Source organism: Perna viridis, chromosome 3 (assembly GCF_037379345.1).
Source record: "Perna viridis isolate PV_CMFRI_1.1 ecotype Kerala chromosome 3, ASM3737934v1, whole genome shotgun sequence".
NCBI lineage: Eukaryota > Metazoa > Mollusca > Bivalvia > Mytilida > Mytilidae > Perna > Perna viridis.
In genome coordinates this window covers 46,224,854-46,244,668 of record NC_142447.1, presented here as the reverse complement: position 1 = coordinate 46,244,668, position 19,815 = coordinate 46,224,854, and the positions used below count along the sequence as shown (strand labels likewise).

At 33.6% G+C, this 19,815-nt stretch overlaps 2 protein-coding genes across 5 annotated transcripts in view; one reads left to right on the top strand and one right to left on the bottom strand.

Annotated features, from left to right (window-relative positions):
- Positions 1-6,704, top strand: part of LOC148622504 (zinc finger RNA-binding protein-like) — a 38,616-nt gene extending 31,912 nt beyond the window's left edge. For all 4 annotated transcript variants that reach the window (XM_088572508.1, XM_088572509.1, XM_088572506.1 and 1 more), the window contains 4 exons: positions 655-766; positions 1,096-1,193; positions 3,085-3,226; positions 5,836-6,704. In XM_088572508.1, coding sequence (XP_088428634.1) covers positions 655-766; positions 1,096-1,193; positions 3,085-3,226; positions 5,836-5,891 — 408 coding nt within the window. In that variant the 3' untranslated portion in view covers positions 5,892-6,704. The remainder of the gene's footprint in view (positions 1-654; positions 767-1,095; positions 1,194-3,084; positions 3,227-5,835) is intronic.
- A 2,180-nt stretch (positions 6,705-8,884) lies between these two features.
- Positions 8,885-16,343, bottom strand: LOC148622503 (ras-like protein family member 12). Its single transcript, XM_088572510.1, has 5 exons — positions 15,936-16,343; positions 11,409-11,465; positions 10,526-10,599; positions 9,634-9,809; positions 8,885-9,296 (listed from the first exon to the last, which is right to left on the bottom strand). The coding sequence occupies exons 1-5, from the start codon at positions 16,021-16,023 to the stop codon at positions 8,981-8,983; spliced, it is 711 nt and encodes a 236-aa protein (XP_088428636.1). The 5' UTR covers positions 16,024-16,343; the 3' UTR covers positions 8,885-8,980.
- Between the last annotated feature and the right edge of the window lie 3,472 nt (positions 16,344-19,815).

Sequence of the window (19,815 nt, the reverse complement as noted above, 5' to 3'; positions counted from 1 at the left end):
TTTTTTTTTTGTTGTATGAAGAATTCTTAACCTAACTTAATTTGATTCATTAAGATACATTAACCTTGAATTGCCACATGGACTTGTGAAAGCACATAAGTTTTGAATCTGCTATTTATACATTTGTCAAACATTTGTAATTCAACTCTTTCTACAATGGGGGGTAGCATTCTTGTTTTTTTTTTTGTATTCAAAATTGTCAGACATCTCCTTGTTTGAGTTATTGCCTTTGAAAGACAAACATTTAACCAGGTGAGGGATTCAGGCTTCTGGGACAGGAATTGACCTGTTCCACCCTAATTTTGGAGAGGACTACTTGAAAAATTTACATGGTATTCCTATGGGCTATTTAAATTTTGTCCTTTTTTTTTTTCATAAGATCAAAGAACAGAACCATCATTACTGGCTACGGACTACTTGTTCTACCTCTAAAGTAGTCCTATTGACCACCAAACAAATGAAGTTAGTGTCAAACCTTGTGGAAGCCTCTTGTTTCTTTCCTTTTTTTTGTAATTTAAGATTTGACAAAGTGCAATATTGTCATGATTGACCATTAAATTTCTCTAGTATCAACCACATTACAAGTTACTTATTTGACTGTTGAATTTGTGCAACCCACTCCTGATGACCCATCTATTTGTATTCGTATTACAGGCTATGGAGTTGTTGGTTGAGAAATGTGTGGCAAGTGGAGGACCTAATATGAGCCCTGGTGATGCACTAAGGAGAGTTTTTGAATGTATTGCCTCTGGATTATTGTTGCCAGGTAATAAGAACTAATGTGATCATAGTTCATTAATATCATTAACAGTTTGGCACGTATTAGTGAACTTTTCATTTTGTAAGTTTACAAGTTCAATAACTCAAAGCTACATAATAATTCAGCATATATAAGTGAACTTTTCATTTTGTAAGTTTTGAATTTTAATAACTCAAAGCAACATTATAATTCAGTGGTGGTCATAAGTTTAAGAAAACTATTGATCTTGCAAAATTGTAACTGTTTCTTAAAAATACTTTACTCATCACACTGTTAAATGACCAACTTTGAAATAGAAATTTTCAGTATCTGCTTATCATAATCATGTATTTTAGGAGGCCCTGGATTGCACGATCCATGTGAGAAAGATCCAATTGATGCTGCTATGTCACTAACCAATCAGGAAAGAGAAGATATAACAGCTTCAGCTCAAGTAATAATTTTATACTGTTAAATAAAAATAACTTTCCTGGAGAAAGTGAATAATTTTGACTTCAAAGTCATGAAAACTTCTGCATTTTTTTTAAGAAGTTTTCTCATGATATGCTACATGTATTACCGTATTTACTTCAGTATAAGTTGGACTCTCCTTTTCTGTCCAAAATTACTGGATCTTAGCTTACATCAACTTGTAAGTCAGACTGATTTCTGACAGCTGCATCATTAACATTCCTTAGTTACAATGAGCATACCTGTTTGTTTTGATAACCTCAATAAATGTTGAAATAAATAATTACAAGCCAGAATTTTCTTAACTGTAGTAAGCAAGGGTCTTAAAATTTTGACAGCCCATGTTGGACATTTTATCAAATTTCAGCAGACATTTGTCAGTCTTTTACCTGCCTAGATCGAGAATAAACTTCCAAAAAACCCTTTTCATAGTTATTTTAAGATAAATATTGGAATTTGTGTTATTCCATCACATACTCTGTCTTTTACAAAATATCTGAACGCATGAACGAGTTCGGTTTCGACTACATGTGGATGTTCTAACATGTAAACAAAACATCATGGCTCTCAGACTTTTTCATCACATCGGCAAACAGCCGAAAACTTCTGGGTGATGAAGAAAAATGTTGATAATTTTAAAAATGAAAATCGCAAATACATATTGTATATTGATTTGAATGTATTTAAAAAGATTCAATCGATGAATTAATAGTAACAAACTACAACTTATTCGTAGTTTCAGCACCATGTGCTTTTGTTACCTCTGAAAAATCAGCGGGAAAATGGATCTTTTTCTGATTTAAATCAAGTAATAAATGTATGAAAATTCACCGAGTCGCTTCAATTAATTCATATACGCAATGTTGCTGCACATGTAGCATCAATTTAATTATGCAATCAACTAATCAGTTACAGGTAAAATCGCTGTCACAGATGGCTGCACATCGGCTAATTAATATTGATGTACACCTGTCAAATAATTTCCAATAAACAATTAGGAGACAGATAGCCAGGATGTTTATAAAGTAACAAAACCACGCTGACTGTAATTTATAAGGGTTGACAATTTTTTTATGTCCAATATTTGGAAAATGGTTGCTGGACATTTGTAAAATTTGTCTGTCAATTACCGGCATTTTTGACAGTTTCCAGATCCTTGGTAGTAATTAATTAAATTGACAAGCCATGTGAATTGTATTAATACGGCCATTTTCTCATTCATGCGAAATTTGGTACAACTGATAACCCAAATTAGAATCTTAAATATTTGGAACAAGTAATAAACTCAAGATATTTCTGTAAGTCAATAGCTTTAATCTTAAGGAAAAAGAAAATCATAAAAAGAATTGTCATTAATAACTAAAATATTTATTACTTTTGTCATGGATTGTGGTATGTTACTGGGTCATGTTTTTATTAGACCTTTTGGTTTTTGGCTATGCGAGTGTACACAAATAGAAATCAATACACAAGATAGATAAGTGGGAAATATGAATAAAATTATAAAAGGCCAGTATTGAGGCAAAATAAAGACTAAACAGTAAATATTCTTTTACTGCTTCATATTTTAGCTCTAAAAGGTAGATGATGAAGAGTCTTCCTACGACTGACCTTTACAATTTATTCATTGGGCTTTTCAATGTTGGTGTCACCATTTATCAAGCTTTTGACATTTTTAAGTTCAAAATTTTAGTGCATAAGCATGATCTTGTCTATAAGTCAGACCCCTTCCCAGCAGTTGAAAATTTTGTTTTTTACATATGGTACTATATGTTAATACATGTATATAAAAAAGACAGTACAGGGATGGTTTTGACGTATTTGATAACCATGTGTTTTGGGATATGTATTTATATTATTAAGTTATATTTCAGCATGCATTGAGACTGATAGCTTTTAGACAGATCCACAAAGTGCTTGGAATGGATCCACTGCCAGCTCCAAAGTTGCGTATGCGAATGACACCACGTAAGAGAAGAAGAACTGACAGTGAAAATACTGGTGGTGAAACAGAAGGTAATAACTGTAAAATATAGTCTTTCTAGGATCAGTTATTTTCTCTTCCTTCAGAGAAATGAATAATAATGTTGGAGCAATTCCAGAAGTAAATGTCTTTGGAGCAGAGTTCTCCCCAGACCCTTATAGCGCTGCACTTTACAGCACTATTGAGGTCAAGCTCTGCGCTATTTTGCTACCAGCGCTGTGCTATAAAGTTTAATATGTGGATTAAAAATCAATATGACAGTCGACACTTTGAAAAGAAAAAGGAAATGGCTGCCTTTTGATTACATTGCCATGTCCTTCAACTCTAGAAAACACTTTTTTTTTTTGGCGGGAAAATCAATAAGTAGATAGTAAATTCCCCAAGTCCCCAGTGGTGTGATGAATGAATATGGACTTAGGTCGTGACTCAAAGATTTAAGATGAGGTTTCTGTCATGAATAAACTTAATTTATGTTTAAGCTGCATTAGCTGCCAAATTGGTTCAGTTTTGATTCTACTGAATTTTGCTGATTCATTGCAATAAGTATGTACTAATGCAATTGAAGCAATAAATGTCAATAATACCTACAGAATATTGTGAAAACAATGTTTTTTTAGTCAGAGAATATCAATAGGTCTGATCTAATTATTTTTCGCCATTATTTCCAAAGATTGCCAACAGGACATTCACCAGGATTGAAAATACTTTAACCTTGGCAAAAAAATAACAATAATGGATACACAGATAAGCACGTGTCTTGTTTTCATTTCATTTCATCTATATCTTCATTAGTTTCAAATAAATAATGACCATATTTGAGCCGCATTATATCACAATACGTAAATTTCAAAAGGATCCTTGTGTTATATTCAAACTTTTTTTCTTTTACGGGTTGAGTCCATCGGTCTTCCTTGCCATTTAATAACCACTTTCGCTTTGCAATCAGATTTGTTATTAAAGAAGCGACCCTTACAGCACATGCACGGATTAAGATCACCAGAAGTCTTATGCATACAAACTTTTCTAGGTCGATTTTTTGTCTTGCAAGACAATAAATATGTAGACAACTATTTCATATATTTAATGCATTTTATTTGTTGATATCAAATGAAATTTTACAAGGAAAGTACTATTTAGTAGAAATAATTCAAAGTTAAGGTATATTTTAAAAGAAACAACAATTTACAAACATGACAGCTAATGCAGCTTTAACAATAATAATTGAAAAAAAAACAAATAACAAAACAAACAACTGGTATGTCAACAAGAATAAGATTTATGGTTTTTTTTTTCCTGGCAACTATGTTAGCTCCTAACTACTGACTGAAAATTGCCAACACATTTTAGGGACATGAGTTTTAAGACCAAAGTAGTCTACAGAGATCGACATTAACAGTAGTCCAGTACCACCCTGAATACATGAAAAATATTCAAAGTAGCCCTATGGGCTATCTAATTTTGTCTGATTTTTTATAAGATCTCAGAACCATCATTACTGTCTGCGGACTACCTGTAAAGGCTGTTATACCCCTGAAGTAGTCCTTTTGACCACCAAACAAATGAAGTTAGTGTCAAACCCTGAGTCTAGTACATGTACATGATTAGATAATACTAAATCTATAGATATATATTGAAAGTTACAAAGACTAGAAAAAATTCTTAAATAGAGAATGCCCTTAATCAAATGAATATCAAATTCAAAGGAGGCCCTCAAACAAATGAAAGATTGTTATCTTGAGTGGGTCTGATGTCAGCAACAATTTGCAGGTCAACATCAATAAAGAATCCTGGGTGTGTAGGTATCAGAGGAAATGTTCATGAAGAATTAAGAGCGGCACTTTTTATTTGACCCCACCATGCATACAATTTCAGTTGATTATTTCCTTTCATTGTAAAGGCTAACTTTCTTATATAAAAACCACCCATCAGATTTTTACAAGGTGCCTCCCGACCCACCTCGCAGTTAGTTCTGGAATAGCCCTAAATACAAAGAGCAGGATTTTTGTTTCTGACTTCACTATTACATCTAGACAGCAAGTATTGACCTTTTTCACCTCTTGTCAGTAGTAAGGGGTACATGTACCTACTAATACATAACTTGTATGTAACTCATAAAGAATAATAGTAGATACTAATTATTGGAAATTCTCAGAAATGAACCTCTAAGAAAAGCTTAATTACAATTGCCATTTGATTTTGATTAATATTTAAAACAAACAAAAAAGAGGCAGTAAAATTTGTTCTTTTCACTTATAATTTCTTTATTTTATTCAGGAAATTATTCATTGCACACATTTCAATTTTCGATACAGTTTTTTTTTTTCGAACGCCACTAATTTATCAGTATTTGGCCAATCAGCCGACGGAATTGCAATCAGGTGACTTGTGTTTCCATGGAAGAGCGTCTTAAGGTCAAAGGGTAAAAAGGGAAACTATACTGACAGTGTTGTAAAAAATACCAAACATAAATTGCAAAAAAGTTTGGTCATTGAATAGTTATGATTAAAGAGTGCCAAGTTAAAGTTAAGAGTGGCTTTTATATTTTCTAGTATCAGGTCTCTTTGAATAGTGATGGTTTTTTATATCCCCTTATTTTACAAGATTGTATTTTATATATGATGTTGATTTCATTTTGTTTCAGTTGCTGGTGAGAAGAAAGATAAGAAAGATGAGGTGACAGAGGAAGTCAAGAAATGAATCAAAATACATTGAACTAATGGGACCATACACTTCTGTGTCTTGGTTTTTGTCTATATTTTCTGAATGATAGGTTTTTTTAGCTGTATGGATAAATAAGTATTGTTTTTACTTTCATTTTATGTCCTCTTAGGGAAGATTGAGGCTAATAATTTTGTTCTATTTATTTATTGATTAACCTTTAAAATGTCCTACAACATAGTTTGGCCAACCCTTCAAAGTGTGATCATTTCATTTAACAACTGTCTATCCTAATTCAGTGTTCAGTTGTTATCTTAGTACATGTTATACAGTAATCCATTTTAGTAATTAGATCTGTGTTTTTTTCTCAATTGAAGGCATATGTATATAATATTTTTCATCATTTTAATGGCTTATGTCATTCATATTGTTTTATAATACTATTGGATTCCATTTTTTCTCTGTTTTTGTTAATCTATCACTTGTATGTGCCAGTGATTGTAAATTTTCTATGGTTTATTGTATGTAGCTTTTGATATAGGTTCTTTACTGTTTCTCATTTAAATCATGAATGTATTAGTAAAATTCATACAAATTTTCATCCATTGGTAATGTTTCCTTTGTATGTTCTCAAACTTCCTAGGATGAGTTGTTGTATTTCTAAGATTGGTATGTTAGTTCACAAAATGGATAGACATTTTTACCTTCATATTACCACAGTCTGATAATAGTGGAAGAATTTTTGTCAGAGATCATGTAATGAAGGATTGGGTCGAAGGATGAATGAGAAATGCGTAATGATGATGTGCTAGGCTATGTTAGCCTTGAGTTAATAAACAAATGGGAAAGTGATTTTGTTGGAGTCTGTTTCTTGCCTTTATCCCTACTACACTGTAAAAAAATATTAAGAAACTTTACCCTTGTGCTGTTAAAACAAATGTCTAGATTTCGATATTTTGCAAACTTTTGTAAATTATTTATATGAAGTAAGTTGCACAATGGTACTGATGCTGATTGTTACATATCAGTTATAGATGGGTGATCACACGTTGGGAAGGGTGAGTACACCTATGTGGTAAAATGGGTCTTTCACTCAAAAATGGTCGTTTTTGTCCATTTCTTGCCATTTTTTCTACATGTGGGTTCTACAGGACCAAGACAGGAACCAAAGCACATTTATCACACAGCTTGTACCCTGTGAAGGCCACCGAAGCCAAATAAGATTTGTGACATTCACGATGTCCGGAGTCCCCTGAAGGGTCACTTGTGTGAAAAATGGAGGATTTTTTCCAATTTTTGGCCTCAATTTGGCCTAAAATCGAGAGTAGTCAATACAAGGGGTTGACATAGAAATGGTGGTAAGACATCATTCTTCTTTAGATTCCAGGCAAAAGAAAGCATTAAAGATAAATTCTGCTCTTGCAAGGAGTCGATAAATGAACCGTTTTCCCTAAAAAATCTCATTTATTTGGGCAGCAGAAACGTGTGACCTCTTTTTTTTTAGTTCTCAAGTAGTTATTTTTTAACTAACTCTATATAAGATAGCCTCATTTTAAAGCACATTCACGCTGCTTGCAGAAGGAAACAAATTGCTTTCCTAAACTAAACACTACCAGAACCAATGAAGTGGTTAACACTCCTGAGACTGCAAAACAATCTCAAGACGCCAGTGGTAAGATTTCAAGTTCTATAATAGAGCAGGGCTCTTTTTAGTTTATAACCTGAGGGTGTCTGAGATTTCCTGGTCTTGTAGTCGTGTTGTTTTTTTTCTCTTCGAAAATTGAAGGTAATAAAAAAGGTTGTGATTGTCACTTTTTCTTCATCGTAAAACATTACATGTTATTCGTGGCTTAAAACAGGAATCCCTTTTTGGGAATTCAGTGATATCCACTTCTACTGTCTGTTACTCACGGGTCATTATGCAGTTAGAATACAGAATTTGGATTAACTTTTTATAGGACAGCAAAACAAATTAAGTCATACAGTGGTATCATACGTTTAGCGTCATCCATTCGTATTTCACGTCCGGACAAGTGTATAGATCTTTATGAAACTAATACAAAAGGAATCACAGGATTTATTATTGGGGTTGTAACTTTAACTGTTAATTATGAACCAGAAACATGCGTTTTCGTGATGTCTGGACAATAACTTTGGTATCTTTGAAATTGAACCACAAAGTTCCATATCGCATAAGGATCGCTGAGTGTTTTTTTTTTTTTTTTTTAGGGGTGGGGGTCTAATTAAAGAATGAGAGGGCTACTTGGATTCTGGTAAATTCTTTTCCTGTGTCAAATATTTATTCCGTTAAAATTCAGAGCTGTATTAAGCTTGAATGGCGTGTCCATATTTTCCCCAACTGTTTAGGGTTCAACCTCTGCGGTCGTATCAAGTTATGCCCTGTGGAGCATTCTATTCTGTCTGTTTTCATCTATTTCAAGCAAGTTTTGATTTAACTGATATCAATTGAATATTTAGCAATGAACTATTGTGCAATCTTGAGCATTACTGTATACGGTTGTTTTTTTTTTTCTGAAATCACTCCGGCTTAAAAAAAAAACTAGAACATACCTTGCATAACAAACGGTAGTAATCAATCCAGTTAGCATCATTATCGAGGTAGTCATAATAATGTTATGCTGTCTATGGTATAATAAAAATCTGTCTGATTAGTTATAAGTAAAGACTTAACCAGTTTCAAGCTTAACTAGGGGTCTGCGGATATGCAAACAAAAATCAAGTATTCAAGCATTCAAAGCTACTATTTGTGTAGATAAGTCACTGGTGTAAAAACGGGAATCGGGGCGGATCCAGACACTTTGAGGGAGGGGTGTCAGCCGGGGTTTCTCAGAAAAAGGGATGCTATGACATTTGCTTTTTTTTTGTCGACTTTACACATGAAAATGACCTTTCCAATAAAAAGGGGTTGATTTTGATTGGTCTAGTTTAGAAGTTCAATAAGTATACTATTAATAAGGACAGAGGGGGTGCCCATGCATTTAGAGGATCGAAAATCACAGACATAGAATGGCTGTATTTTATATGAAATTTTAATGCAAAACATTCTAAATTTAACAAACGTTTAACTTACATAAACAATCGAACACAAATTTACACCATGTATTTCATCAGTTGAATATTTTAAAACTTTTATTAAACAACTTAAAACTGGACGTATTTTTCTTTCCCGATGCTTTGTCATCTTTTTTGTCCACGGATACTTTGGGAGATTTCGGTCGAACACCTCGTGGTGTGACGTGGAATTTTTCTTCAGAGATAAATAAAGGTTGAAAGTTCAATTGTTTATCTGTTCTTTCCCTGATTTCATGGAGTATGCCGTGGAAAACGTCCTCCACGTATTCAAACTCTTCAGCTGCAGTCGTTTCATAAAATAAACATTCAAATTCTGCTGCCAATGAACTTCCTTCATCTTTACTGATTTGCCTTAAATATGCAAAATAAATATATTTATATTATATATATGTTCTCCGTTGTTATTGTGTGTGTTTCCTGTTTTCTTTCTTTCATTTTTGTTTGTTTCTTCGTGATTGATATGATATACACGCCTCCTAGAGTATTCTAGTATTGATACTGGTTTTCTTATTGACGATTGGAATGCCAATCGCTTACATTGTAGGAGAAACTCTCAGAGGTGAAATTTGCTTTTAATTTAAAGTTCAATTACATTATAAGCATGCCAAGTCGTTGTTTACCATTTGCTTTCTTATGACACTTACTCCTGCCCTACAATAATGATTGTTTATAAATTGTTTATATGTACCTGTATCGCTCCAAGTCAATTTTATTTCCTACAAGAGCAACTGGCAAATCTTTTGTGTTCGTTTTAACTACTTGTAAATATGCACGTGCTTTTTCAAAACTTGGTCTATTGGTTATACTATAAACAACTATATATGCGTCAGCCCATCGCAGATAGCGGTTCTGGTCGCTATTCTCCTGCCAAAATATAACATTCCAAAAGATATACCAGTTTTTATACAGGTTAACTGTTCTGTTTAGAAGTCAACTTGATTTGTTTGTTTTTATGTTACATTTATTTTAATGATTTCAATTCATATTCAATTTATGTAACTTCATTTGGTGGAGTTGAGATTACAGGAGGTTATCCGGAGAGGGGGTTATGATGTACGCGTGGTGGAGGTGAGATGACAGGAAGCTATCCGGTGGGGGGTTAGGATGTATGCGTGGTGGAGTTGAGATGACAGGAGGTTATCCGGAGAGGGGGTTAGGATGTACGCGTGGTGGAGTTGAGATGACAGGAGGTTATCCGGTGGGGATAAGGATGTACGTGTACACTTGATTGTTTGATTTACATGACCATGCAATATGCACAATTTTATGAATGAACATGCTAATTTCACGATTGGTTGCGGATATCGTTCGTGGTCTGATAGGAATAAAATAAACGCTTTGACATAATTGAACGATCTGTTGTAATCTTTATTATATCGTTGTATGTTCTTGACTAGGGCAGAATATTTTCAATGCATTGCAGAATTGGCAGTTAAGGAAAAGTTTGGAATCATCGTCCCAACATTCCATTTTTTATATATTTTTTTTGGTAGCATTGTAGTGTTTCAACTTTGAAATCCACTATGCACATGTCTACGTTTGAAATGTTGCCTGATTCTTAGAAATACCAAAATACAAACCTTGTCACAAGTGTCCATTATATGCACCGACATCTCACTGCCATCAAAATCTTCATGTTTAGTATAGGTATCCTCTATAGAGATCAAACAAAAACAATAAAAATATATAATATAATGTACCTTCATATGAAGTGCTTTTATCCCCAACTTTAACATCGGTGACTTGAAATAAACTTTTTTACAATTAACTACACACATTAAGTGCTCTGTAAGAATCCGGCAATATTGAAAACAATAATGAATCAACACATGCATTTGACAATCTGGGTACATATAGTCTATTGAAGACAAATTGACATTTTTTGTCTTTATAGTGTCGGGGATACAGAAAATCCTGTGAACATGTGATAGCAGTACCAATTTCCTTTGTCCCTTACTTCCAGTTCTCTCTCCCTTTATTCGAACTTCCCTTCATTAATCGATATAAGGACTCCCTTAAAATATCGTCCACTAGTCCTCACGACTGTTTCCCGTTCCCTTAATTCTCGCCTTCCGTTCCAACTTTCCACCCCCTTACTCCCTGGCCGTCTTCATTATCACTACTTTTCTTCACTGAAGCATTGTAGTCATTAAGACGGTTGGTGGAATTGATGTGTTGTTTTATACACAGGGACTTGAGGTCATTAGTTAGATCCATTAAACGTGCAACAGTTGTATTAAACTGCTGTTTTAACTATATTTACTATCCATGGCCTTACACTAAAAGTTTTTAGTGTATGGCCATGGATAGTAAAGTGTGAAAATTAGTTAAAACAGCATTTTAGTGCATTTTTGCCCATTTTAATGGATCGAACTCATGACCGTAAGTCCCTGTGGTTTTATAGATTCGAATGACCACTTAACTCAACCCGTCGCCTTTTCGAAAAAATTTCTAAAAACTCACCGATGTCTGGGTCATATTCCATGATAAATCTTCTGGTTATGTATTTTACTGTCAGTGCTGAAATAAACAGGAGGGCGATTACAATATATGATCAGATTTTGTTTAATTTGGAAGGTGATCACAGACACTTGCAATCACTGACCATCAAATTAAAACCATCGTGGGGATGAGATTTCTGGTGCTGTTTTTCTGTCTTTTGAAAGCTACTTTAGCACTCTGCTCTAATTTCAATATCTGTTTGTAACTCAGAACATAAGATACACGGTTTGTGTCTTACTTTCTTGATAAAAGTTGAATTTTTGAGAAATTAATTATGTATAGAACAAATTATAGCTGTCTTTTACTCACGTTACACTGTCATGCGAACAAAACATTATTCGTAAAATGCTATTTATCGAATGGTCACACAGATCCGACATTAATTACTGATTTTGAATAACTATAGTTTCAGGTTACTGGTATTTTTTTCAAAAAGAGAGACTTAGTCAAAATGGTGTCCATGCAATATACATTTCCTGTACCCAACTAGATTTTCATATGACCCTGCATACCTCCTTATTTAATGATATGTCGGGTTGGGGCCCAAAATCCAAACTAAAAAGAAGAGAACAATTCGGACTAATATCAAACTTGCGAAATTCGTTCCAGAGTTAGACAGGAACGATGTAAACAAATCACATGATTTCCAACGTGTTTGTGAAATATGTATTGTTTTGGTGGTCAGCTTTAATATACATTAACATAATTAAGTAGCTGTCTTTGTAAAAATCTGAAAAATGTGATTCACCCCAAAAAGGCTACATATTTTTATTTTTGTTATTAAGTTACTTTATTAGTCTATATCATGAAATGCGTAATTATTCATTCCAATCTGTATGCTTTTGGAGATAATCAACATTAAAAATCGAATAGATGTTGTTGTATTTGAGTGTCATTTACAGCCTTGTCTCCCTTAATGTTGAAATCTACAGTGCATTCTATATAAGTTTACTATGACAATTAAAACAAAGTATCAAAAATAAGAATATGTAAGCTTTTCACCCATAAATCACATTTTGCATGATTCTTAGCTAGAGTGCTACTTAAATATACATTAACACACGTGTCTGCTATTTGAGACTAAATAAAAAGATATTATTAAAATATTATAATATATTTAATTATAATCGTGAAGGAGGGTGCGACTATACTTTCTTAATGTGAAAATTATCGCAAACTAATTTCAAAAGATTTTCCCAGTATCAAAAAAAAAAATTAGCGGACGACTTTTATATCATCTTCCTAAGTCAGGGTTTTGAGGGAGTGAAGGTGGGCTCAAAAACCCTGACTTAGGAGGATGTTTTTATATATATCTACAGAAGATGGTAACAAACTCCAAATGTATATGATGAAGTTTTATCGATATTTTACAAAAAAAAAAATGTTTTTTTTTTTACTTTTCAATGACTATATTGTATCAATGGAACTTAATTAATGTAACTGAAATAAATTTTATTCACCAAAAATATGAATTTTTATACAATTAGATGTCGTCGTAGTCTCGGCCAATCATTAATTCATGACTACACAACTAAAAATTCGTTTCAGCCTTAACTACACTTTCTCGCGGATTATAGACGATGGTAGACAACTCATCCCTATCCTATGAATAAACTAAATCAAGGATTCCATCGGAGACCGTTACAGGTGCCATTAGTGGTATGGAAGGAAATACTCGTCTCATAAGGCATGTTTTAAAATGTATTTTATTAAACTGAACTACTAATTGGAACATGTATAGAAACGCAATTTTCAAGCTTAACCTAGGGCTGAGTTTGGATTGCAATCAAATGTTTGACACGTACAGGATAAGATTTTGGGACGAAAAAAAAGTGATCAATTCGGCCTCTAGTTCCTATACGGTTCTAGTCATATTCCTCAAAATTAATTCTAGTTTTATTTTGTAGTATGTCGCATATTGTGGCACATGTTCAGGGAGATGAACATTCGCTGTAAGTTATTCAAAGCCTTCCTTTTGCGGCATGGTACCGTTTGGTACAATTTCTTCGAGATCAATTAACATTAACTCTACAGACGACAGGGTGATAGTATGGAAGTGAACAGAGGAGGTTCACGATCCTTTACTTATCACTCAATACGGTAATTTTCACGGTAATTCATGTGACAGAATGCCTTTTGTTTTATTGTTTGCACTGCACTGATTTTAGGACAAAATAACAAATCTATAGATATTAGAACAAAATACGTAATTGGTGCCATCAACCATATCACAAATAGCATCTTATCTGTAAGTTGAATATTAGAAAGTTTATATCTGCGGAAGCTATTTAGATAACATATACAGCTTACCAATCATAAATACGTAAGGCCTCATTACCAGGTCAAACATTTTGCAAAGATATTGGAACGGCATATACAGAAAAATGGGGAAAATGATGGAAGGTATATGAACAATACATTTAATTAATCGCCGATACCTAACATTACTTGGCAAAAGCCCGATCCAGAAACCGCGTTTATTGATGGTCCGTCCACTGGTTCTATAGACAATATGTTACTTTTCATTTGTCCGAAGAGGAAAAAAATGCATGAACCAAAGCTTTCCACCATGACATGATTGTGACTTAAATATATGAGTGAAAAGGAAAGGAGGTCCAGAATGATTTGTTATTAGAAAGAGTAATCAAGGGAACCAAGGTTTTAATGGTAATCAAAAGAATGTACCCAGGGACAAAGACCAGACATGGAAAACAGACACACACAACAAAGAACATAAAGTAACTAAAATCATACATACAAAGTAACAACAGTAAATGAGGAACTCGGACTCCACTAAAATCTGGGAGCATGGACCTGGTGCGTCGGTAGGGTAAGTGTCCTCTGTTTTTCTAGAAACACCGGTCGAGTTACTCGTAAAAAGCCAAGTCCGGGGTAGACAAACGAGGAAAGGAAAACTATGACTCGTTGAATAAATCAGTTTTCATGGTGCAGTTAGTCATTATGGCTCCAACTGTTCGCATTCATAATGATTAGAATGATTTAGCGTTCTTTCATAAACACCAACTAACCAAAACAAAACACGAAATTGCATAATACATCAAGTATTGGAGTAACAGTGTAAGAACTGATATGATCAGTAATTCGTCATATTGTACCACGGTAAACAATCGAATTATTTCCTTTTATACCACACAAAAGTAGTGATGCATTATGATTATCTCGATACGAATGTTTTATATTAGTGCACTAACTTAACTAGTAATGGGTGTATCTTTATTATGCAATAGATAATAACTCTATGTTTCTTCTTTGAAGACATGCAGATTCGGAAGCTATAAATCTGACATTAAAACTTATAAAAGCCTTACAGAATGTAGATATGAGTTGCAGATTGTGAAAAACTATTTTATCGAAAAATAAAATATCGAATCTGTGATTTTATCAACTCTCTAATAGCCGAATCAGGCAAACGATAGATGAGCGATAGATGAAACGAAACGCATGAAATGCGATAGTTTACCATTGGTGTAAGTGAAAGAGAAAGAAAAAGGAATCCATGTTTAGAACGAATTGAGTGTTGGAAAAAAGATAATATGCGTGAACAAATAATGTTGGTTTAGCCAGTCAAAAGATGAAGCGAAAGGAAACACATTGAAAAAAAAAGAAGTAATCCAGCGAAAGGGCTACTTCGATGCAACGTCTATCCCCCTGCTTGTACAATTTTCCTCCACTTTACACACTAGCTCAATATTTTAACGTTAGTACTAGTTAATGAAGTCCTATATGTAGTGTGACAGGAAGGCATGGCGAATATACTTTTAAGTGTCAAATGCATGGCCTAAATAAAAAAAGATCTGTAAGTTATATATGTTATAGTAAATAAGCGTAAGTAGGAATTACACGTAATCACTCAAATTTAGTTATTACGAGTAATTCCTAATTGTTTTTTTTTATTAAGATGATTGTTTTTTTTTTTCAATTTAATATTCAAAGGGGCTAGTGCGACATGTTTGTAATTGAAAAGTTACATTTTGGCGGGAAAGTTTTCATTGTATCATCTATGTAGATTTCAAAACATTATATAGTTTAATACAAGTAGTTGTTTTAACCAAATGTTCAGTAGGTCTATAGGATGAATTTCGATCTTTGTTATGTATCAGTATTCACGAACCATATGACAGAACCGATATTTTCTGTATCCTTAAACGAAATCCGATATTTTTAGCATTTGTCACGGTAAATAACTATCCAATCCACGTTAGGCAGTGATTGATAGGCCTTATTTTAATTAGATTGATAACTGTTTTACTTCATTTCTAAGATATTTAACTTAATATTACAAAAGCCCTTGTTCAATACACGAATAAATAAAGCTTTAAAAATATTCCATGTTACTTTACTTGACACTACATGTAATTGTCATTTCGATTTACAATGAATATTTTGATCAAAAAGTCTACCTCAATTATGCAATCCAATATGTCTTACTTACAATTTGTTTGAAATAAAAGACAATTATAAACCTACCAGATTTGCCTACTCCTATTTGTCCAAGTAATACAATATTGTAATCAGGAGTAGCTCCTCCGCGATGTCCATATTTTTTCGTACTCATTTTACTTAGTTTTCCTTAGTTGGAACACGAATAGACATGATCTTAATGTTCATTATTCTGTAAAACAGCTTTCTAATCCAAAGTACTTATTAATTTATAACAACAGCTTCATAGCTACACGTTTGCATTGTTTATTTCATTATAATCTTAAACTCAATACACTTAAAATCTCCATCCTAAGAAACATACACCGACTTCATTGCAGATGTTTTGTCAATTAATATAAGAAAAATGTAATTGAGAGATTCTCACGTGCACCGTTTATCAGGCAGTTTCACGTCGACTAATTGGTTAGCAGAGCTTGGTGCAAAAGTGTGTGTTCTCTCTACTTGGCAGTGGATGACTATTATGTGAAAAAAAAAAGAATCCTATGCCATACAATGCAATTTTCATGGTTTTGTGAATTTTTCACTTGAAAGGTCGAGATACTCTCGAATTCATTGCGTAAAAGACTTGAATCCAATAAAGCTTTCAGGAGTTAATGTAGACATAACTCTTTAAAGAACTATCTTTATACAGCGCATTAAGATGACACAAACAACTTTTAAGACATGGATTTCTGGCAAAAATATATTACTTAAATCTAATTGAGAAAATGTCTTAAGAAACAAAATCTTTATTGCAGCTTTTAATAACAATTAAATTAGTATTGGTCTATATCTGTTTGGCATTGTACTGTCCCCGTTAAAGGTTTCACGCGAAAAGATAGTGCACATCCTTCAAAACAATATATATATATATGGAGAGAGGTGAAGATATAATCTTTCGGTGTTTTGTTCCATTTCTAAAGAAATAAATTCAAATGCCTTAAATCATAGACCTGGTTAAATATAAGCGGTATCGAAGTAGAGGCAAAAGCGGATCCAGGTTCGGCACTCCGGGAAGCGCCCTCCTGTTTTTTTGAGGAAAAAACGGAGGAAATGAGTAAGTCAACATGTCAGGCCGTGGTAAAGGAGGTAAAGGACTTGGAAAAGGAGGCGCTAAGCGTCACAGGAAGGTGATGCGTGATAATCACTGTTAAGTGTGACGGTGTGCTTTAGGCCAGTCAGCGCTTCCTCCCGTTCTTCAATTCCTGTATCAGCCCCTGAGAGTACAACCAAGACGTTTCAGTTTTCTGGTACATGCATATTAGAAAATGTTGGCAATGCTAATAACTTCCGCACGTATTGTAAGTTAAATGTAACATGCAAAAAATCACGATTATTTCATAAATTTGTCTTACGTATTATCTATTTACCAGCGCGATTGACGTTAATTGTTCACTGCGATGTCTGATTGTTCATGTTTCACTTGTTCGATAAAATAGCATCTTAATTTATTGCGGACAGGTGGGATTTCTCAATCTTAAATTTATCGCAGGCAGGTGTGAAATCTCGGTTGTTATTTGCAGGAAAATGCCTACAAACTAACTAAAGGGGAACTTTAATTTAATCACAAATATATAACACCTCCGGTATCGATATTACAGATAAGTTTCATAAGAATGTACAAAAGCTTTCATAAATGAGGAAACCTCAATAGCATGCAACAAACGAGTCCTTTGCCGCGATAAATGTGACTGCTATACTCCGGAAAGGAAGTGGGGGCTACTATATATTATGTGGTAGGAATGAGCCGCTGGTAAGGCTTCGTGATATACGATAAGGCCGTGAAGTTAAATGATAAGGTATATGTTATGAAACCAATCAGAGGCCAGTAATTATGTAGATGTTGTAACAATATTGTCATGTTTGTATAATTACTGTGTAAAAGGCGTAATATACCAATAGACCTACCTTTATAAAAAAATATGAAAGAGTAAATATTTTCAATATTTCAAATATATGATAAGGATATTGTTTGTCACAGCTGCTAATCTCTACCATTAGCCCCCAGGTTATACTAGTGGACTTTTGTGTGCTTTTTTCTTTGAATATCTTAATATTCGTATAATTTTTCAAAGCCATAGCAGCGGAAGTGGATAATTAAACGTATACCTGAAATTGGCAATTACAAATGTATAGGACTTTTCGGTGATGCATACCTGCTTATAAAAGTAAAGGATTTTAAACAGTACTTTTTAACGACCTAGATGTGAATGCATGCTGTATTGCATGTTTTAGATGCTGTATATTTTTATGTGTGCTACCTGCTTTGCTATCTTTTGTTATCATGAGTGCAATCTTTCCGTTAAAAACTTATTAGAGCTGATAGTGTACCGAATTCAAATAAAGCTTGTATTGCCTCTCTTTGAAGTGATAGGGTCTGCTCCAATGTCCTTGTTTTACCTTTGTTTTAATACTTATTCCCTAACGTTAAACTTGTTGCTTACATATATTAATACCAGAAGTTAGCTGCTGCAATGATTTTATCCAGAAGCTAATGAGTGTTTAAAGATACATTTAATGCTATTAGGGCGGCATATAATTATCAGGTACATTATTACTCATTATTGATCCATTACCTGGTGCTAAATCGGTTATATTCTACATAAATATACCTCAAAGTGCAACCTTCATATACATCATTCTTTAAAAAAACTAGGTACTTCAAGAATACCGGACAATATCATACTTGAGTGTTAAGAGGTGAGGATGAAAATGAATAACACAGATAAAGTTACTACACACATTTGAGGGAAAAACGTTTTTAATTCCACACAGGTTTAGGGGTGGCAATTGCTTGTTAATTTAAGGGGATTAAAATCCTCTCCTTGTGGAACAATTTTGTTAATGTTTTGCAAATTTGCAGCAAAATGAAAAAAAAATGAGCACATGATAACTTGGAACACTCATCTAGTTCGAACTACCTTTGTTGGCCAAATTTCAGTATGGAAATGAACAAATGGAGGATTAGACCCCCCCCCCCTTAGCATAAAGTAATAAAAAGATGAGGTCCGGGTTATTATTTTCTCATTATTAACCAAAATTTTTCTGAAGTGTAACAAAATTTACAAACAACAGGGGTGAAACTTCCAACCCCTAGAACCCCACTCCTGGATCTGTCACTGAGGGTTTATACTTCAGTGTAATACACAAGTGATGCAATTTTTCTTCAATTTACAAGTCCCATAGCTTGTGTTGACTCTACAGCACTAAACATAAACAATGGACAGATTTCATCCCTAAAATAACATTGTCTCACTTACGAAACAAATAGACAATTTATAGCTGTATTGAGTGTAAAAACAGCAACAAAATGTCTGTTGTGATCATCATAATGTTAACCTGAGTTATTACATACATTTATTATGTACATCAGTCATATTTGTTCGGTAATTAGAAAATCAACACATTACAAGATGTAGGCACAGTCTAAGTAACAACAACAAAGACCTTGTTAATTTGTCTAAGTCTTGTTAACGATAATAAACATATATAGATAACTGAGAGAAAGGTAAAGGAACTTCAATGGTTCAGTATCCTTTAGATTCTTACAACTGAAGTGCTAATTTTGGAAGTACTATGAATCAAACTGCTAACAAGGCATGCCATTCCCTGACCTTGTGATCAATGACCTTGAAAATTAGTTTAAGATTACCTATAGTTTTGCTTAAAATCTATGAAAGGATATAAATTCTTGAGGAAAATGGGTGTTTTGAATGGATGGATGGAAGAGTAGGGTAAATTTATCCCCTCCACAACCTTAGTTGGGCTGGGTAGTAAACTTTTCATAGATGAATATATAAGTCAATCAAATCTGGCATCATTAATAATGTACACAGTCTTACAAAAGTGCAACATACACCCACAACACTGGTATTAATTACAGGTACACATGCTACTACATGCAAGAAATGTAATCAAACAAAAG

What these genes read in the sequence shown, in the direction of transcription:
- LOC148622503 (XM_088572510.1), bottom strand. Translation starts at nt 16,023, where the DNA reads ATGAGTACGAAAAAATATGGACATCGCGGAGGAGCTACTCCTGATTAC. An exon ending in AATAGGAGTAGGCAAATCTG is followed by an intron (nt 11,466 to 15,935) that starts GTAGGTTTATAA and finishes TGTTTATTTCAG; the next exon opens with CACTGACAGTAAAATACATA. An exon ending in ATTGACTTGGAGCGATACAG is followed by an intron (nt 9,297 to 9,633) that starts GTACATATAAAC and finishes TGCATATTTAAG; the next exon opens with GCAAATCAGTAAAGATGAAG.